The sequence below is a fragment of the Oryzias latipes genome, chromosome 3, assembly GCF_002234675.1.
Source record: "Oryzias latipes chromosome 3, ASM223467v1".
Taxonomy (NCBI): Eukaryota; Metazoa; Chordata; class Actinopteri; order Beloniformes; family Adrianichthyidae; genus Oryzias; species Oryzias latipes.
Window position 1 is genome coordinate 17387693 of NC_019861.2, and position 22087 is coordinate 17409779.

The window sequence follows — 22087 nt, forward strand, 5'->3', positions numbered from 1 at the left end:
CAGGTTTTTGATTAAGTCTAAAACTGCATAATATACTTTTAAATAGCTTAAAAGGTCGGAGTAGACTTTTAATGGGTGAAAACATCATTTCTTGGTGCTTCAGACTCCTGGAGCACCTTTAACTGACCTCTCCTGCAGTACCATCATTCCTCGATAGAGGGCAGTCAATGGACATGAAGAAAAATGAATTGGTTACACTTCGAAATTAAGTTGCATTTTATAAATGACACCACTTTGCTTTTTTGCCCCAGAAATTTTCAAGAGTATTTGATGTAGAGAATCTGTGTTTAGTTTATTCCTTACAAGAATCTTTTAAAAAATGGTCAAAAAAATGTTGAGCTCGGTCCTAAAATAAGCCTCGTCTCGCGTAATCCCTAAAGGACAGCAGCAAATTGTTCGGATTTGACGAGTGTGAAAGGAAGAGTCGCAAAGTGAGACACCGAGTTCGATTCTGCTGTTATCGTTCAGATTGTGTCGGGTTTGGAGACTGTTTGGCAGTTTATAAAAAAAAGGCGCAGAGGCTACTAAAGAATGTGCAGTCTCCAGAGGGGCGGGGCCAAACCTGCTTTGCGACCGGAGCAGGGAGGAAAAGCGGCTTCTGAGCGTAAGTTTTCTACAGTACGCAATACCTGGATGCTTCTGCTTTAATAGAAGTAGAATTTTTTTTGCCTGTAAAGTAATCCCCGCTGGTTTTTTTTTTTTTTTTTTTTTTTTGAAGAAGCGGGACATCGCTTGGGGATACCGGGATTCGAACAGGCGACCAGCAGGAGGAGGCAGCGGGTGACATAAGCAGAGAGACCAGGCGAACAGCTCTGCGCGTCATGCTCGGCAGCATCTAGCGCCGCTGCTGAAACCCGGCACAGCCCTGTCGTTCTCCGTCCGCTAGCTGCAGCCTGCATGGAACAGAGTGTGCTCTTCTAGCCGAGGTTCCAGCAGCTTATCCCGAAAAAACCCCCCCAACAACAACAACAACCACCATGAGGACTACCGAGGAGACGGAGGGCTTTGACGGCGAGGCCTCCAACACCTCCATGATCTCCGGGGCCAGCAGCCCCTATCAGCCCACCACCGAGCCCGTCCACGCGCTGAACGTCCTGGGGGGACTGAGATGCGACCTGGAGTACCTCCGGTCATACTTTGGCATCCTGAAAGCTGTGGAAGTGGTGAGTTTCTAACACACTCGAGCAGCCCTGAAACATGAATAACCCAGTGTCTGTGGACTCATCTACTTAGAACAACCAGGACTACTAACATGTTCTTAATTAAATAAACATGACTATAAATCACATAAAATAAACCAAAGTATGAAGTAAAGTGAACAAAAATATACTTTTTTGTCACTTTAAATGATTATTAATGAATATGAAAGTTTTTCACTCCAAGCATTTTATTATCCTGTTCCCTAATCTTAAATTATTATTTAATTTGCGAGCTAATGTTTATTTATGCTTTAAAAAGCGAATAAAATCTTTAAATAAAGATGTTTGTATCCAACCACAGAGCAGCAAAGCGTGAGTAACGAGAGGAAGAAATGGTACCATGCCAGAAGAGGAATTAATATATCAAATACGTACAATTTGGAGTAATTTCCTCTTTTAGTTTGATTCAATAAAAGGATAAAAAGCATGTCCCCCCAAACACTGATGTGTGGCAGCAGCCGGAAACTGTTCAGTAATTACCTCCTCCAGTGTTTATGAATAACAGTAGCTTCCCAAAGCGCCAGAGTTTTGCTGCTACAACACAGTTGAACTCCAAAGAGAAGGATAGAATTCAACAGCTTGGTTGACATGACCAGTCTGAGCTCGTGCACACTTACCTGTCATGTTTGCACGTGTGCACGTGTGAAGAAGGACCACCTCACCTAAGAGTTTGGAGGAGATCCTAATGTTTTGTCTTCAATCAGGGGTAAATCCACCATAGCAGAGCATTTCATTTTCTAAAGTTTAAGTGGAACAACCCAGACTTTTACAGCGCTTGTTTGCAAATACGTCTAAAAACATGGTTGCTTATTTATTACGTTTTGATAACATTCCAACATTTGGATTTGTTGCATCTTTAGTAGATTGGAAATATGTGACGGCCATGATAGGCTGTTGTTTGTCCTCCCAATGGTGTGCTTTGGCCTTTTAGGGATTTTCCAGTTCAGATAGTCTCTTCTCTGACGAGAGGATGACCCAGGCCTGCATTCATTATCTCAGAGGAGGAATCCAAGGCTTCCTGCCAGGCTTCAGTGGAGTCTAATTTGCTGCTCTGTCCTTGTTTCACTAAGTGGCAGCCAAGGATGTAGAATGACCCTGTAGCACTTTTTATAGCAGAGCAGACCTGTGTGTTTGTGCTGGGTTAAAGTATCTAATACACTGAAAAATCAACACCATCTGGAATCATCAATGCGCCATGGAGATCTTGTGGCAGTCCTTTGATAGATAATCCATTTAGACAGCGCAGACAAAGTAACATTCCTCCATAGCGATAGTCTTTTTCCTGAAACCTCTTTTTAAAATATTTATTAAATAATTCTGCCTTATTAGATCTACATTTATTGAGAAAAGTTTGATATTGTGCTGTTTAAGGCTTCGAGCGTCCATTTTTTTAAAGAGATACCTGCTTCAACTGCTACTGCTCTCCTGGATCAGGTGTGTTCTGTCGATGAAGAACTGTAAAAGCAGAGTAGGCTGGAAGAGAAGCCAGACAACAAGGCTTTGTGAAATGGACTGCATGAAAAATGGAATCTTCTATCATTTGCATCATGTTTGTTTTGGTTTTACTTCTTTAGGTTTTGTTTGCCAATTCAATCCTTAAACTTTCTTTGCAAAAATACTTCAATTCCACCCTGACATTTATGTTTTGATCACCACAAACAACACTATTCACATTATATGAACATAATATGTTGTTGAAATTAAACAGTTTTGTAATTATCGCTTTTTTCCCCTCTAGGTGTTTATTATAAATGTACATAAATGTATTTATGTAAGTGTTTTTTATCCAGTGCAGTCGCAGCTTTTAAATAAGAGCACCGTTATGCCTTTTTACTGTACAAAACCTTTTTTTTTAAAAGAGGGAATCCTATTTTTTTACTTCTTTTTTTTAGATATCTTTGGTATCAGGTATCAAATAAGTTGTAATAAAGCCTAAAACACAATAAAAACAAATAATCAATTATACATTTTTGAAAGTTATTTCCATCTTGTTAATTAAAGTCAGTCTTCTTGGGTTTTACCTCTATTTATTATTAAGTCTTTTAATTGCTTTCAATTTTGTTGACATTGATATATCAGGAGCAGAAAGCTTTTTCTTTCGGAAGATTTTCAGCCAACTCATGCTTATTTTCTTGTAAAAAATGTTTTTAAGGACTATGACTGAATTATCTAAAATCAACCACAAAAAAATGTTTTTGTTTTCATTTTTTCAAGATCTTGTGGGTTAAGAGATACCACATCAAGCAGAGTTTGACTCAAACCGTGTTATTTATTTTTTCAATACCTCCATTTGTGATTTTTTTACATTAGATTAATAATTTGGCATGGGCCGAATGCTGAGTAACCCCCAGCAGGGCTGTAACCTGAGCTAGGTGTGTCTTTTGTCTGTGGATCCGTCTCCATCCTTGTCCTGACTGGGTCAACAAACCGATAACCGCTCGGTGCCCTCCTCGCAGTAAAAGAAATTCGACACCTCCCAGCACCTTTGGAGACACCAAACTCCTTGTTTCCACTTTTCGTAGGAGTTTTGTTTGGGATGTTTTAAGAAAACCACAACCCACCTTGTTACTGAGTAACAAACAAACCATAAAGCAAACAGAGATAATGTGCCGTTGTATTTCTGTAGTAACACAAATCCCACATAGGTGCTGTAACGCCAGGCGCCTTTTTCTCCTCTCTTAATTCTCCACCCATAACAGATGGTGTAGTGAGGGGATCAGAGCACAACACACATTTAGAGGTAACTAATAGTCTCTTTAATCCCAAAGATTTGGGTGTGCCTGGATGTAGGGCATGGAAGTGAGAGTTGGTGATCACAGCTGTGCTTGCACAGTGAGAATGGATAGTAGGGTCAAAGTTCACACAGAACAGCTTCCTGTACTTTTTGCCCAGCATGGTGCTTCCCGACTTCCTTCTCTGTGACTGCTGAGCACCTGCTGCACAGAGAGCTGTGGAGGCAAAACGCTACACTCCAGAGACATGACATCATTCGCTTAAGCGGCCCCCGACTCCTCTTTGGGTGTAGCCCTGATTGTGTTGCTGTCACACAGCTTCCTAAGTGAGGTCTGGCTAGTGGTGGTAGGGAGATGTCCTTTTAAAGACCCAATTGTGTTTTTGGTGCATTTTTCTGATGATGGAGAACATACAGTACCGACCAAAAGTTTGGACACACCTTCTCATTCAAATGAATGGGAAGGTGTGTCCAAACTTTTGGTCTGTACTGTATATAAAGAAAATTAAGCTCAAAATTGTATTTCTGAGTATTTCCTATTTCCAATCAAATCAGGAGAAGTTGCAAAAATGTAACAGTGTCGCAGGTGCCACAATCAGTAAGCCACAAGCTCCCTGCTCCGCTCCATTCTGATACATCCACTTGCAGACAAATAGATCAATGTACGTCTTTCTTTTCCTCCTCTGAGCTGGCATCTGGCTCAAATCTGAAGAGCTGCATAGCTCCAATATTGCTGACCATTTTTGTTGCACCAGTGATGTTAGTTTAGATTGCAAGTTATTAAAGCTATAAATTGGCCAATCAGATGCCTCAATAGAAGCATGTGGAACTGCATTGAATCTTCAAAACTTTTGGCTGACAGATTCACTTGAACCCGCCTTCAAGTGGTAGAGGTGTGTAACTCAAACAAGCTCACTTCTAATTGGCAACACTGGGTAACATAAATGTTGACTCAGACCGACTCGGACCAATCCCTGCTTACAGTCATCAGCTGGTTCCAGAATGGTGGTGTCCATATTGGGAAAAAGATGGCTTCTGAATTGACCTCATTTTGTAGGAACTGGGAGTGTAAGCCCTTTTCTGTGGGCAATGTCACACTCACTCGATACAAGCCCCCTTGACAGTAAATGGTCCAACAGTTGTTGTTTTTTTTTTTTTTTTATTGCTGCTGAACGGATCCATGCAGTACAATTTGATTCCTTAGTTTTGGTGCTTCTCAGTCACACTCTTTCATTTTTATAACCAAACGTCTTCATGCACAGCTGCCATGTTCTCATTTCGTGTCTTTCTGTCAACAACAATAAAGAACAAAACGATAGAACACAGTAATTTGGTTTCTTTGTTTTGCTTTGAATTTTTGCCATTTTTACTGCCTGGATTTGAATGATGGGCGAAAAGATGGAGGTTGGTTATAGAGTTCCTATAGCTGGTAGGAAAAATAGGCTTTGAAATGAACTTCAAACGAGTATTTCTGTTAGCTGAATCGTATACCTTCTCCATTCCTACTTATTTTAATATCTTCATCTTAGATGTACTGAATGTGGTGTTCCTACTTGAGGTCATGTTAAAGACCCACTTTGATGAAACTGGTGTTTTCAACATGTTCATGTGGCATTTTTCTCATGATGGAGGACATGTATAGAGAAAATTAAGCTCAAACTTGCATTTCTGAGTATTTCTTTATTCAATTTGTTGTGAATCAGGAGCAGACAAAAAAAGGGCATTGGGACTTTTGTTGGGACATTGGTGACATAGAAAATATGCTGAGTGAGCCACAAGCTTCCTGCCCTGAAGGGCTGTAAGCTAGTGGGGGAGCACATAAACAGATAGCCCAGTTATGGATGACGGGAAGGGGGGTATTCCACAACAACGGTCCCGCCCACAATTCAGAGGAGACTTTCTAATAAAAATACTGCCGCTATATGTCCTAGAAAACGGCACAGTTTTTTTTAATTTTTTTTGGCAAAAACACCATAATCATATTTAAAAGACCACTGGAAAAGCTTTGAAAATAGATCAAAAGATGGTCAGAGTGTGTCTTTAACATTCGACATTAACATCACTGATGAGGAGTTTTTGAAGATTATCATCAGCCGTGTTCAGCTTTGCTTTACAGAAGTCACAGGATCTCATCGCTTAGCTTTGGTCAGCTGCTTTATTTTCTGAGTGACACAGAAGAGAAGTGTGTTTCACCAAGACCTCAAACCGACAGATAGCCGACTGTCGTCAGAAAGTTAAAGGTGTCATGGGTCTTGACATTTGGACGTGGATGATCGCTAGTGTCTGGTTTTTATTTCCACACTCTGATTTTGAGAGCTCAGCAAAAAGCAGCGACAGACAAATGCAGCTCAGCAGGATTCTTGTACTCTATATGACACATTTGTATTACATTTAACTACATTCACAGAGACTGCATGGTGCCTTTTGGTTTCCTTGACCTTCGCAGCTCATCTGAACTATAATACCTACGTGTGCTTGAGGTCCGTATGATCCTGCAGCGACATTCAGATGGTTCTTGCTGTGTCTCTTGGTTTCCAGATGAGAGCAGAAAACCTAAAAAGCTGAATTCTTCTCATTTTGTGGTTGGGGTGATGGATGCTGGCTGAAGGCTGGCGTCTTCACAGTCTGCCAAGAGCAGGACTCATGAGATGAGCTGTTGGCCCCCAGTTTATTCCTACCATCACCTTTCAATCTGTAGAGTTTGCAGACCTGCTAACAAACAGATGAAGACTTTAAAAAAATCGTTAATCAGCAGCAACACGAAGGGTTCCGTGTCTGGGTACTGTTTTGTTCATGGTGACCTAGTTTTCCAGCCCACTCTTATGATTCACTAATAAGCTGTATTTTATGCATTATCTTTACACATCGCAGGGCCAGTACACTGCATATGTCCTTTTTTGTCTTTGGACAATGTTTTTCTCAATTTTTTGCTTTTTCTGTCTCCAGGTCCTGTCTGTCATTGGTTTCATCTGCATAGAAACCGTCATGATGTGTGCTCCATGTGGAGGGGTCTACTTTTTTGAGTTTGTCAGCTGCAGTGCGTCCGTGGTGACGGGAATTCTCCTCCTGATTTTCTGCCTCAACATCCACACCAAAGTCCCACACATCAACTGGAACCTGACGGTTTGTACAGTTTTGCATGAATAGGCAAGTTGTAGAAGCTCCACTGTGACTATCGGTTGACTTGAAGGACAGGAAAGAATTCAATTTACAGCCAAACATTCATATCAGGTGTATTTTAAAAGCATGTCAGAGGACAGGTTCCACTTGTAAGATGCTGCACTCTGCATTTTGTCAAGTCCAAAGATGTAGAAAAAGAAAATGACCAACAGATTGGTTTGGATATTGATAAACGTCATGGCTTTTCTCTTAGGAATGTCACCAACTAGGTAGCAATTTAAAAAAAAAGTTAGAATATTGTTTCTTGTCCTAATTACTTAAAAAAACAAAATACTGGTTAGCAGAGGAGTACCGGTAATTTTTGATAGGAGGTTGCTGAACTTAGATAGCACTGTTACATTGAATTTAAAACATCTGTAAACTTTGAATTTTTAGTAAAAAACAAGCACTATTGTTTTCCTTTTTTTCCATTTAATTGGTTATAAGCTTGAAATCTTTAAGTGATAATCTTTACCCTATGATTGATTTTGAGTCAATGAAAAGTGTTAAATAAGGATTTATTTAACTGTGATTTAATCAAATTTGTCCTTGTTAATGTGAGTTCTTCCAAAATGAGCTGATTTCTTACATCTGCTGACTGCATTTTTTCTTTTTCATTTTTTACATTTCTTTTTAAAATACAGTGTCTCCAGCTATACTTTAAAACTAAAGTCGCACAGCTCATAGTGCTTTTTGTAGTGGATTTTCAACTCGATCCATCCCCAGATGTCAGGTTGCTTCATAGTTTCTTGGTAAAGTTTTGTTGTACTTCAAACTCAAAAAAAAAAGCTGGTCTATGGCTTTTCCGTTTGGCTGCATAGCAATGTCTCAAAGAGACCAGAGCCAATTAAAGACTGCTGATTTAGGAACTTTTACTGGATACCTCTGCTTTTGATCTAAAATCCTCCTGTTCCTTCTTTTCTTTACGATCATTTTCTTCTCAAGCTCACTGACCTGGAGATCTGGTTATCTTTCATTAAAAAATGATTTCTAGTTTAGGAATATATAATAAAGCTGGCAGTCTTAGATAAATAAAGGCTTTTATATTGAGAGAAAAAATATTTTGATAATATTGCATTTTTTTATGATAGAACCCCCCTGTCTGCTGCTGCATTTGAAGACGATTGAGGAAGTTATGGTTTCCTCTTCCAACTATTGATGCTCATAAATCTTTGATGGTTGGCAGCTGTTCGTGAAGTTCAAAGACGCTCCTCTCTTGTTTGGGCCCCTGGAAACTTTACTGCTTGTCCTCATGTCGGTGTTAACCAACAGTTAACTTTCCTGCCGGCCTGCTCTGTTTCCAGCTGAAAGCTGTGGGCTGACACTGGCACAACTTCTATGTGGAGCGAGCTACTCTGTAATTTGGCTGACTCTCACAAGCAACTTTTTAACTTTTTAACTTTTTATTTTTTTAAATCAAACTCTTTGCTATACGATCCTGCAGCCTCCAGGTTCCTCTGTGTGATGACATTGGCAGCATAGAGCAGGAAACAAGCACCTTCGTTTCACTTTAATCTCTTCCTTAAGGAAATGATATAAACCCTCCTGGTAGGAAGTATTTCAAGTTTAATTCGATGTTTTGAAAATGAAACGCTCTGCAAAATATTTACAATATTTAGCCAGTCCACAGGGTAAAGACCCCATCGTGCCAGAGAGGTTTTTCCATAGAAGTCTGCTTCTATGTGGATGATGTGTGTTTGTTTTGGCTAGATGAGCCCTTTTGTGTTTTTACGTTTGTTTTCACTGACGGTGCTCTGCAAGTCAGTGAAGAGTATTGCGGTACTTGGGTCAGGCGATGCTATCGTCCTTAGCACATGCTTGAAAAGTTCTAAAGCTAACCTGGCTAATGTCCACATTTTCTAAAAAAACTCTCCTTCATCCTAATGGCTCTGAGCCAGAAGTCTTTTTGTGGTTCATGTCCGTATATCTCCACGTTTAGCTGTTTTTCTTTCAGTGGTTTTGCCTCTGTTGTAGTTTTTCTGCTGAATATGCAAGCAGCTGACTTGTGTATGTGTGTTGTTTTTAATTTTTTTTTGTTAACTTAAGTCGCTTTCCAGACCACTGTTCTCTTTTCACATTCACTTTACACATAATTGGACTCCCATAAAAGCCCCTTCTGGTTTGGACTGCTGGAACTTGCCACCCATGTAGAGAAGTTTATGCTGGCTCTGAAGTCGGTGTTAAATCAGAAGTCAGTTTTAAATGTAAAAAAATATATGAAATAAATAAAATTTACAGAAAAATGTTACGTTTCCCGATCAAAATCTAAGGCTTTCTGATATTTGCTGCCACTCCTTGGAGAAAACATTTTCTTTAATGGTTCTGTAGTAGACTTTAGTTTCCATGGCTACCTGCATTTAGACGTTCAAACCAAAGTACAGCCTGACATTTTTTAACAGACATAGGGGGAAAGAAATCACAACAAAGCTGAAAAGCAAAGGTCATGGCTGGTATGGTTGCTATAAACTGTGTTCTTACAGGACACTAGAAAGGTCACCCTGACACAAGAGGGTGGCTCCAAGTACCAGTGAGCCTTGTGTGTCCATGTATCTGATGAATAAAGCTGTTAAGCTGTTCCTAATCTTCATCTGAAGCTGTTCATTGAGAACTCTTGAGAAAAATGGGGCTAATAGGCCTTCATTTCTGCAGCTGATGCATCGTGATGTGTTTCAGCGTTGCAGCTTAAACTGTCACAAAGTTACCAGCAAATTTGAAAAACAAAAACGGTTAATGCAAATGTTTTACAATATAGACCAAAAACTCAAAGAGAAGAGGAGTTTTCTGTTGGATTATGCCTGAACACCGAAGCTTCACTTGTCATTCTGTGTTTTATTTGAAGCTTTATGCTGCCTGGTTAAAAAGTGATTTATGAAAGAGTCTGAAGGTTGACTCAGCGAACTGTAAAACTGATCTAAGTGGATTCTGCAGTCACAAAGTGAAAAAAAAAACACCACATTAGCAGGTGAATGTCAACAGGGCTGCTTCCTGTCAGGCAGGTTTGTCAGGATGAGTGGAAGCATTTGACGTTGGTAGGCGTGTGTCCTCAGCATGTGTGTGTGTGGGGTGATCAAAGTTTACCATCATCTGTATCTGTGACCACAGTGTGATATGAGTCCATATAGATTACTCATTAAACATCAAAACATTAGCAGAGGCTTTCTGCTCTCCTGCTTTTTGCATGCATGCACCCGTGCATTCACTGGGAGAGCTTTGTGTGTCATATTAGAGAACACGCCAGCCATGATTGCAGTCATGCCTCTGATCACGAGGATGGTCCGAGTGACCCTCTATGACTGCCGGAGCTGCTGCTTTGCTCCCCCCTCTTGTTCTGACCTCACAGTAATGGGGCTGGAGTGTCGCCTGAGTCTCCATTGTAGTTTCAACTGCCCCTCTTTAAAGACCCTCTCCAATGAAAATGATGTTTTTGGTGTTCCTGTAGCCTTCTTTCTGATGATGAAGGACATATATAAAGAACACTAAGCTCACAATTTCATTTCTAACTTTTCTTTCTTCAAATGCTTGTAAATCAGGAGCAGATAAAAAAAAAAGATGTTGGGAAAAAGAGTTTATTTGTGCCGTAGAAAATGCGCTGGGTGGGCCACAAGCCCCCAGCTACGAGTTTTCAGCAATGGAGAGGGGAATTGGGGGCGGGGTTGCTCCGGGCAAACAGCCTCACCACGTTTCAGAGATGAATTTATAAATAACTACTGCGGCTCTGCAGAAACTATGTTCTAGAAAATGACACATTAATTATTAAAAGACCACTGGGAACATTTTTACAAAAGTTTAAAAGATTATCAGAGTGACACTTTAAAAATAAAAAAAGGAAAATAGACACTCATTAACTCTTTTAGTTTTAATATTTTTATTTTAGTGTGTGACCTGCAACAGATTTGCAACTTGTTCAGGGTGTACCACACCTTGGGCCAACAGCAGGCAACCCCGCGACCCTGAAAGGGTTTCAAGGGGTTAAAGATGAGTGGATCTACAATTCAGACTACAGTGGAGCTGATTCTGGAACTTAATATACTACTTTGTCGTGCAATTTGTTAAAAAGATGTTCTAAAAGATTCTGAAAAGGGAGAAACGTGTTATTCCATTTTTAAACTGTCAAATCAAAAGTTACATTCAAATAAATTGATGATTTTTCGTTTTGTTTTTCCCAGATAAACTTTAACGGAATGACTTGCTTGTTAGTGTTTAAAGTTCATACATTTAATGGTCATTTCTTAAATGAAACAGCTTTGTCGTGACCTCTGTGTTTAATGTGTTTTTCTGCAGGACCTGGGGAACACGGCAGTCAGCACGCTGTTTTTTTCTCTGTCATCTCTGGTGCTGGCCTTCATCAACTCAAAAACTGGCTCTGAAATAGCAGCAGTGGTGAGGCCTCAGAACCCAAACCCTTTTTTAAACCAGTTTGATTTCATCAAAAATTGTGTTCAGATTTAGACGTTGTTGCTGTGCTTCCTGCGCAGGTCTTTGGCTTCCTGGTGACAGGTGTGTATGGATTAAACACCTTCCTGGCAGTACGGAGGTATCGCCGGGGCAACGGCAGTCAGGGGGCAGCTCAGGCCAACGACTACATCCGAGCTCGCACGGCGTCTCGCGGAGAAATGGAGGCGCGGTCTGAGATCGCATGAGAGCCGACTGGCGAACAGCTTCAGAGGGAGATGCGTTCTGAGAGGCTGACTGTGATGGACAAGGGTTTAGTGATTCTGACTTTTAATCACATTTTAAAACTCAAGTGACAGCCTGTTAGAGTTGAAGGTGGGCTTATCAAACTCGGTCTGAAGCAGCGGAAAAGAGCTGTGAGAAAAAACAAAAGAAAAACTGCAGCGTCGGCCCCTTTCTCTGGAGTCTGTGCTGACTCGCTGGAAGGATTTCTGTCACTGTGAATGTAGCCCAGCATTGAAGGAAAGTCAGCTGTTGTACAGTTTTGTCATGACGTGACTGTGAAGTCTTAGAAATGTGATCCCTGATCACTGGACCAGCAACATGCAGTAACCTGGAGTGCAAGAAAGGTAACTACACCTCAGCTCCTGCACTCTTTGACCGCCCTACTTGTGAAAATGATCTTCTTAATTTAAGCTTTGTTTTTAGGCATTTTACCCACTAACATCTAACTAATTATTTCTGCCGTCAATATTACAACTTAGAAAAGCTTCTTTTTTTTTTTTTAAAGAAGAGGCTACAGCGCCTTCTACTGGCAACAGATGTAAGTATGAGATTAAAATCAGCAGTAAGCATGAACTGCTTTATGTGGAAAACCATTTTCAGGGTTTACCATCTGTTTAAAAACAACTCTAATTTCCATTTTCTTGCCGTTGTATCATTCACATCAGTCCAGACTTAATGTTAAAGCTTTGTTAACTCATAGGTTCCCTGACACTAAAAACAAAATTTGAATAGTTTGTGCACAAAATGTGATACAAAATACAATTATATGGATTTTCTCTTAGACTCTGTTACAGGGAATATCCTCAGGTTTCCTGCAGGGGCTTTAAATCTTTTGGAATTTGACACAGACCCCTCCTTAGAGTAAGTTTGTTAAAAGATGCTCCTTGACCACACCTAAGTTTACCTGTTAAGTTTATCTTAAACACAATGGAGTTGACCCCTCCAGAGCGGCCAACACAGCCCAAACTTGCTGTTTCACATAAAATCAGTGAACTTTAAATCATATTATTTTGTGGAATTCTGGAAAAAGCAGAATGTTTAGCTGAGAAACTCAGCTAGAATGTTTCATTAAAATCTCCCAGAAACTGATTCAAATATTTGAATACTTCTTTAAATGTTTGCATCTATTCCCCTTTGCACAAATTTGAGTCTGTAGATCAGACTTTCACTCATTTCTGACTAAAATGAAGTGAAACATAAATACCTTTTTTTTTAATATAATAGCTGAGATCAATTGCTCTCGGTCTGGAAAACTGCCTCTCAGGTCCTCCCATCTGTGATTCCTTGAAAACATTTGAGGTTGAAACCACATGGTGCCTCCATCTGAATGCTGTATTTCATATTGCCTTCCTGATTTTCAGTCATGACAGGAATGTTGCAGAACACTGAATGAGGGCTGGGGGGGGTGGAGAGCGTAGGAAAAGAAACTCGGTACAGTTTGTGTTCACTCTGTTTGTTAGAACAGATCTGTTTGCATATGTACATATGCAATTTGACTGCAGATGTCATGTATTTAAAAAAAAGAAGTGCATTGCAGCTGCTATTAAATCTGAAACAGACTTTAAAGCGGATTCTTCCCTTCTGAAATGTTTTTTCTTAAGGCTCAGTAGACTTGTAGCAAATAAGAAAATTGATCTTATTGTTGTATATGAAGAAAGAAATTTCATCCCAGATGTTTTGCATTGTTTAAATGTGTAAAACCTTCACTACAGTTGCCAGCAAAGGTAAAATAACTAATAATTGCAGGGTCTTAATTGCCTCTAGAGCTCCCTCTGCTGGTGGTTAGAGTACTTTATTTGACCTCAGGCAGCCAGAAAGATTCAGTTATATATTTATGAATAAGACCATACCATATCTTTGAATTTTTGTAAAAATAATAATAAATGATCTGCAGCCTAATGGGTAGCTTTGCATTGCTTGAGTAATCAGGCGTTTCTTGGATTTGACTTAACTTCCACGTTTCTTTGCTGTCCTCTCGGCCGAATGACCAAACTAGCTGTATAAAAAGACAATCATCTGTATTTATGTTGGTGACCAAATAAAATACTCTTGCTTTTGAGTGGTTTTTAAGACACTTTTTCAGAAAGAAATTCATACAAGTGCATATTTTCTTTTAGGTTGATAAATTTGTCATATTTTTGTAAAAGATTTTAAAGCTGAATTTGTGTTTACGTTACCATAAATATGAATTCATGGAGGAAAATTAAAGGTTAACTTCTAATTTCCTGATTCTCCACCTCTCTTTTTTTTTTAAGTTTGAGTGCTTTTTTGTGGTAATTATTAAACCAGTCTGACACATACAGCTGTGCTTTATTGTGTTTTTGCATAAAAATACTCAGAACATCTGCTCAATGCTAAAATGAGGATTTTAAAAACGATGATATTTGAGAAATAAAATGTTTTTATTCAAACATTTTCGCACAAAAAGTAAAGGGCACAAACAATGGTTCAAAGGCTTGTACACAGAACAGAAGTGTTGAATTTCACAGATAAATTCAGGTTTCTCATTCATGTTTAAAAAAACGCATCAATTTTCACTGAGAGGTAATCTTACATTAGTCCTGCTATTCTACATCAATGTGGCTCTGGATCCTGTTTTCATGCATTTTAAATAAAAGTGATTAAAACTAGCTTTGAAAAGAATATTTTCTGTAAGGGGAACTAATCAAAAGCACGGACAATTCCAATGTTTTTATCTAATATTTTCTGTTATAGTAGCATTCAAATACTGCATTTAAACGAGGAATTAGAAAAATCACAAAGTACTGACAGGATCTGACATAAACTACCACTTCTAAAAAAATAACAATCTTTCCGATGACTCAAAAAAAAATGGTTTTAAGGAATCATTGGAAACTTTCCATAAAACTTTCAGATTTTAAAATACATTAGGTTGGAATTCATAAAATGTTGCTGGTACATTATAAGTCCTTTCAAAAATGTCTAGTTTCAAAACTAGAGGTTGTGACCAGCCAACCAACATGTCCTAAACACATTAAACATAACAGGAACATTAATGGTAACCCATCGGGGTTTTCCCATTTCAGATTTTAATGTGATGTTACTCAAATATATTTAACTGTTGGTTTAGAGTTCCTAAATAAGTAAAATGTCTAAAATAATTTAGTGTTCTGCTTCAATTTACCTACAACAAGGTTTAAGGAGCCTTCACAGCATGACAAAAATATTAGAAAGTTAGTCAAATAAAACTTCCATTAACCAAAACACAAATACGATACAACAGAGAATCAACTTGGGCTTGAAAAAGTTTGGAAATCACAAGAAAAAATGTAACAAAGTCAAGGTAATATTTTCAGAAAATGGTTTTCATTATGGTTTAATCCCATGTTGAACATGAATTTTGTCAATGTTGTGTGAAACAAAACAAACACAGTTTTTTTCATATTTTTGTAGAGCCGACGTCTACAGCATGGAACTGAGAAACGGCTGATGCCACCCTAAATTTAGTCATATTCTCCATTAATGTGGAGTTCTGAAATAATGAAACACCTGCAGATCTTGACAGCTCTGCAGTCATCACTGTAGTCAGGTTTCAATAAAACATGTCGTCTGGTGAAGGTCTCTGAGGTTTCAGTCCGAGTCGGAGTCTGAGAAATTGTCTGGGGGAAAAAAACAAAACATGTTCAGGTGAGGGTCTTTATTTACCTTTAAGGTACAGCGCGAGACTCAAAGGCATACATGAGCTTTCTTCTTTAAAGACATCATCATGATGGTTGCAGAAAAACACACTTGGGTGTCATATAGGTATGTTTTGTCACAACCATTCTGCTGTATCAAAGGAGGATGAGGATGCTGTCCGGTTAAATGTAAAACATTCCTGGTTTTACTGTGTTTCTTTATGTGCTTGTTCTTTTTTGCATTTTTAGCTTACGATTAAACTATCTATATAAACAGGTTAGTCCTAATCTAGTGCAAGAATCCCTACTTGAACACAGATTTGAGATTTTAATAGGATTGGATAGTGATTTAGAGTTATAACGTTTTAATTATTAAATAGGGTTTCCAAATTTCTTTTAAAAATCAACAACAACTGAATTTCCAGCAGAAAACTCACTCATTTTACATTAGTAGAAAAAAGAAAACCTGCCAGCCGGGACTGCATGAATCCCTCTATTAATTAAAATAGTCAACCTTTTTGAAAGCTCGAGTTTCTTTCCTTCAATTAAAGAGAGCAACCCAAAAAAATCAGACTTGAGGTAAAAAAAAGGGTTGGAAGTGTGATGGTAAGGATGTGGAGGGCTCCCCCAATAAAAATCCCAAAGGAGAATACTAGCCATCAGAACGTGACCATAAACCATAAACATGAATCTGTGTCCTCCATAATCTAAACTACAAAGGTACAGGGTATCATATAAGTGGAATGACCAAACCTGATCGTTGGTGGAGACTCACTTTAAGTCTGTTCTACAGCTCAGGATTTTTGGGCATAATTTTAAAGTTAAACTTGAATAATTTTTGGTTACTGCAGTATATCTGTCAAAATGATTAAATCTTGGTACATATGTAAAAAACATACATTTCAAAGCCAGTTATTTATGTTGAAAAATGCACCTGTCTTACCATTGATCAAGGATTGACAACATTGAGTTACAAGCCATTTAGTGGCTTCTTTATGAACGGACCTAACTTTTGTTTTTAAACAAGCTTCATTTTAGAAGTCAAACAGAAGCCCCTTGGGTTTTCTTAGATCCTTTTGTGTGCAGTTTTTGTGTAACATGCTACCCTGTGTAACTAAACAAAACACACTTTTTATGGTTTCTATTCTTGGTTTCACAATCATGTCAAATCTTTTGAAATGTATTTAGCAGCAATCTTTCCCATGTGTCGGTACCTTCACGTGCTGGTGGTTCCTCACTGGATTCGCCTCCTTGTTTCAGGAAACTGGCCAACTCATTAAAAATGAAATAAAAATCTAAAGCAAAAACAATAGTGGCAACAAACCCAAAGACCTGTGGAGAGGAGGGAGCTTGATGAGATTTCAGGAGAAAAACTTCCAAAAGAGATCATCCAGATCAGAGTAGATAATGTTACCCCAGCAGCTTTAGAGGAGCCATCATCATATTTGGACACCGCCATAATAGAGATGATGAAATAGATTATGGAGGCAGTTACGCATCTCACAAAATCCTTTGAGAGAAAGACAGACAACTTAAAGGAAAGTCCATGTTTATGCTCTTTAAGACTGAGTTTTGCACAGTGTGGAGATGCTCACCATAAGTGGCCAGCAGTAGCCTTTAAACCTCTCGTTGAATTTTGTAGAGTAAGCAAACAACAAGAAGATAGCGCCCAGGAACTCCAGCAGGGGGACGGTCACAAACGCTGCTGCCGCAGAGGCCGCAAAACACAAAAACGATATGAAGGAAAGACCCTGAAAAAAAAAACAACACCCAAAATTAGAGCACAAAATCAGTAAATGACTTTGTCAGTAAAGAGTTGAGACACCAGCTTGAGTTGAATTTCATTCAGGCAGATCCAACTGATAAAAAAAGTTATGATCTCAGATCTGCACTTTCTGAATCACCTAAAAGCTACCCACTTCCTGTAGACAGACACAGCTGCTGGAGCTCATCTATATTCACACAGACTGGTACACCAGTCCCTCACAAGCATCTCTAAATTTAAACAAAAGCAAAATAATGTCACTGTTCAACCATGAAAGAGGAAGTTTTACAAGCAGCTAACTGCTCTGTGGAAAAACGGAGCCCGTCTGACCTTTGGTGTGTTCCATTAGGAGCAAATGAAAGCAAGTCCAGACACTGTTCTCCCACACGACCCCGGCCATCTTGTCTTTGTGTTCAGTTATCCTGAGGGGGTAACTCCCCAAACTACTGTAACTTCCCAAAATCTTCAGTCATTAAATATATCCTTCTAGCAGGAAGTCTTTGAGAACAGAAGGGCAGAGACACGCCATACTTTAAATTATATCTATTATTGTTTTGTTTTACAGCTAAAAGTAAATTAATAATCGAACAGGGTTTTAATAAGCTATGTTACATGCAGAGTTATGCACTGAGCTTCTTTTTTAGGAATAAACAAGGTAAAACTTTAAAAATCTGCACTTTTTTTAAGGATCTGCTCAGTCAGAGTTTGAAAATCCTTTAAATAAAACAAAACTGTTTTTCCACCTTAAATCTCATGTTCTTTGTCTTGGCTAATGACACACATGCTGCTATTTTTTATGTCGACCACTTTGGCTGAAAATAAACTACTTCTTCAGCAGGGGGTCTGGCTGACTAATACTACAAAGAATGGCAGAGCTGGTCTGTTTTTTTCTTTGACCTCACAACTGTCAGATAAGTGACTGTGGTTAGAATAACACAGAGCTTCTAATGTCAATAGCCACAAAGGAAACAGCAAGATTAAACCCACATAAGATGCAACACAGTGTTGTATTTTAAACAACAGTGGATGGAAAATCATTCTTTAAAATTAACTTTTAATATAGTTAAATATACAAAATTGTATATACCGGTAGTTTCATGTACACAAATTGAAGATCAAACTCACGATCTACCACATTTTTTAAATGACTTTGCAGGGGTTAATCCACCATCAATTTTAGAGTTGGTACTGCACTGCAGTGGATGTCGTTTATTTTTTAAACAGAAGCATTAATACAAACTTGACCAATCAGGGTTACGGATTGGGTATTGACGAATGGATGACGTTCCTTTCAATTCACCAAGTGCCAAAAGTTTGAACATTGATCATGAAGGAGAAATTAAAATCTGCAGTTTATGGCCAGACGGAAATATGTGACACCAAATCTTTCGTACATCGGAATGGAGCTGTGAAAGACAAAGCCTTTGCCATTTTTGCACCACATTTTGCACCATGCTTCATCCAACTGTAGGTGTCGAACATACGCAAGTAAACAGTTAAACAAGAAGGAAAAAAGCCCCTCCCTGTTTGTTCAGTGTGAACACCATGGGCTAAACGCCTGTCAAATGCCTGGGGTGTCCATAGGTTTACACTGACTGTAGTCTAAAGACATACACAATAACTATACTTATTATAGAAAGTCTTGATTTAGAATTCCAATCAGTTTGACCTGTTGTAGACATGGTGAGGTGTCACAATAAGATAAACTTATCTTACAAGAATATTATTTATGAATATGTCATTTCTTTCAGACGTGAGCTCCTCCCTGTGAAAGCACTGGTAAAAAGAGAACCCATCACACCTCTCACTACCCTTTCCCTATTGGTCATCAAGTTCTTAGTGAATGAATCCGGTTCTGCTCTCTTTTCCAAGTTGCACAGAACTGCAGACTTAGACCAGTCTGTCACATGTACAATTACAGCAAATCAGCAGAAAGTCCCAGTGAGAGCCTCAGGCTGCAGTGGCTGTGGACATGATCAGTGTCACATGGTCTGCTCTCCGTGCATGAAGACCCTGCAAGAGTTGCTGACCCTCAACCCCACCCCAAGCACTAAAACACCCCCACCCACCTTCTTCAGCAACGTCAATCAGTTTGATTGAAACCATAAAACAGAAGTTGATTTACTTGAAATTCCTTAAAAATGTTAAAGTTGAAATGTCGTTTAAAAACGGTTTCGTTAAATCCTGAACTAGTTCCGTTAAGTCTAATCATATCTGAAGGCAGTGGCGGTTCTACCCTGAATTACTCCCCGGGCGAGACCCTCCTCTGGCGCCCCCCCCAATAGAGTCACTTTGTCCATTTATTGTAACTGAAAATACAGTTAGGAAATATTTAATAAACACAAATAATCTGAAATAAATATTATAAACTACAAATCACACAAATAATACACTAGAATAAATGTAACTGCAGCACTAAGAACAGAAAACACTAACTAAAACCTAACCTTTGTGGCCTTCCTGATGCAAGCTTGTCAATAACGTCATCATATGAAATCTGCTCCCCCCCTGAATGATTGATACTAACAACAGCAGGTTAGTGAGTTGCTCCTGAGACATTGGTGATCTCAGGTATGACTTGATCAACTGGAGTTTTGAAAAGCTAACAGCAGCAGCAGCAGCAGCAGCAGCAGCAGCAGCAGCAGCAGCAGCAGCAGCAGCAGCAGCAGCAGCAGCAGCAGCAGCAGCAGCAGCAGCAGCAGCAGCATGCTACCATCACAGCTTATTTAACATTATGAACTAATATACAACAATAAAACACAACAAAAACTTTGTGTTACAGCAGAGCAGACAGACACACGAATCATAACTAATGTAACAAGTTAAGGCAGAGCAAACATTTAAGAATAAATATCTTAAAAATGACGTTATTTGCAATATTTGGGCCTACTTCAGTTTTGGTCATGATAGACCAAACAAGAGATTTTTCCTCTGCAACGTTGTTGTTGTTGTAGGGCAGGTAGCATTCGAATTTAGAAAACGTGCATCTAGTTATGCGATATTACCCTTTTCTTTGTCTCTTTTCTCCTCTTCTTCTCTTTTCTTTCTAAATTGGGCACCAGCTTTGACCTTTTTTCTCCATATTTCAGATGTTTTTGCATTTAGCATAAATGTCCTGACATAGGTATCAAGTCTGTCGACTAAACCAACTGTCATCTAAGTGAAGAATTTTTTTTGTTTTCCCATTTTTTATTTGGGCATTTCACACAAAAATAACCAAAAAAGCATGATTTTTTTATACCTTTTTTATACCCGCAGCCCCCCCCCCCCCCCCCCCCCCCGTTCGTCATACATTTCCAGAAGGAGCGCGTGCAGCTGCACCCAGGGGCGCCAATTCGCTACATGGCGGCGCAATTTTTATTTTTATTTTTTCATCAAGCACTGAGCCGCGGCCCGCGACCGTTGCCCCCCTGGAAGAAGATCCAGCCAGGTTTGCGCATGCGTTTTGCGCTCCGTGCTCACCTCTCAGCCTGCATCCTTCACCCCGCGCCCCCTCCCTTCTCCTTCTCACACACATTTGCGTCTACTTCTCAAAGACAGGAGAGAGCGCAGCTGCGGGGCGGGGGCGCCGCCAGGTTTCAGGCTGTTACAAACTCTGTGATATAAGTAAACCAATAGTGATGCATAAAGTATTTTACAAGAGCTGAGCCGCTGGCGCCGCCCCTCCGTCATTTTTCCGCCCCGGGCGATCGCCCGTATGGCCCGTGCCTAAAACCGCTACTGTCTGAAGGCAACAAAACACTTATTCTTCCATCTCCATTGAATGTGACATGTCCAAACTTTGCGCAAGGCTTCAGACTTTCCGTCCATGAACTGGACCAGCTTCATCCATCAGTGTCTGCTTGCAGGATCGCGTTGTTACTTTCTTACCACTTCAGCGATCAGCAGCATTCCTTTCCTGGAGGTGGCGAACTCTTTGCTGGGGAGAACAGAGAGCAGGACGGGCTGGCGCGCCCCGCTCGAGTCCGGATCCTCGATGTCCCCCATTGTTGAAAGATCCACTTCCCCTCAAACCCCCGACGCGCAAAAACGACCTGATCGAGTGCAAAGCAAGCCACCATAAAGCGGAAAAAGACAAAAAAAGAGAGAGTGGAGGCGCGATCTGGGCTCAGAGGTGGAAACGGAAACACTGACAGCGCGGAAACGAGCTCCAAAAAGGCGCAACATCTGCCTGGTGCAGATGTGAAATGTGATCCACCACACAAGTCACAGGAAAAATCCGCCTCCTCCTATCACACACTTTAGTTGAGATAAAAAAAAGTATATTCCTAAAAAGTAGCTTTAGAATTAATTATTAAAAAAAATCAAAAGCTTTTTGTTGACTCTTTTTGCGCACTTTTTTGTCTCTGAATCTCACTTCCTTGGTTGAAGCTGTCGCATCAGTCAAACACAATCAGCATCCAGTCTGGGTCTTGGTGAGAACTTCAGTCTAAAATTAAGCTGCATTTGATTGGAACGTTGAGAATTTGAGTTAGGGAAGTGGAAACAACGCAAAACCACAGGAGAGTTGGAAAAACAATGCGTTTTTGATGCGCACTTCTGTGCAATAAAACAGATGCATCAGATGATAAAAATAAAACCTCCAACGAGTGTGTCTGCCTGTCAAAGGTCAAAGCCATCAGACCAAAACAGTGGCTGCAAAACGCCCTGAGCAGGCAAACTTATGTTTCAAAATAGTTTTAAGAAGAGGAAGCAAAAGTGCCATCTTCCTCTAACTGCACATTTCCAAATTCAACATTTACGGGTGTGCTGTGAGTCACAACAAGAGAGCAAAAGAGGAAAGTTAGCCTCTTGAGTTTCAGCAGGTAACAACAGAAGAGAAGTGATCTTTGTGTCCACTTGTGCGAACCCTGCAACAAAAAAATGCCACAAAGGACTCAGGAGCTCAGTGAATTACAGCATGGAACTGTCAGGATGC

General features: G+C 39.7%; 2 protein-coding genes across 3 annotated transcripts; one reads left to right on the forward strand and one right to left on the reverse strand.

Annotated features, from left to right (window-relative positions):
* Window positions 1-417: 417 nt before the first annotated feature.
* Window positions 418-14065, forward strand: cmtm4 (CKLF like MARVEL transmembrane domain containing 4). Of its 2 annotated transcripts, XM_011490132.3 has the most exons (5): window positions 418-604; window positions 719-1163; window positions 6877-7053; window positions 11371-11469; window positions 11565-14065. In XM_011490132.3, exons 2-5 carry the CDS (start codon window positions 978-980, stop codon window positions 11727-11729), a joined length of 627 nt encoding a protein of 208 aa, XP_011488434.1. In that variant the 5' UTR covers window positions 418-604; window positions 719-977; the 3' UTR covers window positions 11730-14065. The 2 variants fall into 2 exon arrangements, with proteins under 2 accessions (XP_011488434.1, XP_023809184.1); XM_023953416.1 differs by having other exon boundaries at window positions 418-1163.
* Window positions 14066-14149: 84 nt separating this feature from the next.
* Window positions 14150-21562, reverse strand: LOC101172145 (CKLF-like MARVEL transmembrane domain-containing protein 3). Its single transcript, XM_004067056.4, has 5 exons — window positions 21040-21562; window positions 17000-17155; window positions 16819-16914; window positions 16619-16736; window positions 14150-15386 (listed from the first exon to the last, which is right to left on the reverse strand). The coding sequence occupies exons 1-5, from the start codon at window positions 21154-21156 to the stop codon at window positions 15358-15360; spliced, it is 516 nt and encodes a 171-aa protein (XP_004067104.1). The 5' UTR covers window positions 21157-21562; the 3' UTR covers window positions 14150-15357.
* Between the last annotated feature and the right edge of the window lie 525 nt (window positions 21563-22087).

What these genes read in the sequence shown, in the direction of transcription:
- cmtm4 (XM_023953416.1), top strand. Translation starts at nt 978, where the DNA reads ATGAGGACTACCGAGGAGACGGAGGGCTTTGACGGCGAGGCCTCCAAC. An exon ending in TCCTGAAAGCTGTGGAAGTG is followed by an intron (nt 1,164 to 6,876) that starts GTGAGTTTCTAA and finishes TTCTGTCTCCAG; the next exon opens with GTCCTGTCTGTCATTGGTTT. An exon ending in GCTCTGAAATAGCAGCAGTG is followed by an intron (nt 11,470 to 11,564) that starts GTGAGGCCTCAG and finishes CTTCCTGCGCAG; the next exon opens with GTCTTTGGCTTCCTGGTGAC.
- LOC101172145 (XM_004067056.4), bottom strand. Translation starts at nt 21,156, where the DNA reads ATGGGGGACATCGAGGATCCGGACTCGAGCGGGGCGCGCCAGCCCGTC. An exon ending in GCTACTGCTGGCCACTTATG is followed by an intron (nt 16,915 to 16,999) that starts GTGAGCATCTCC and finishes TTTCTCTCAAAG; the next exon opens with GATTTTGTGAGATGCGTAAC. An exon ending in GGAACCACCAGCACGTGAAG is followed by an intron (nt 15,387 to 16,618) that starts GTACCGACACAT and finishes TTTTTCCCCCAG; the next exon opens with ACAATTTCTCAGACTCCGAC.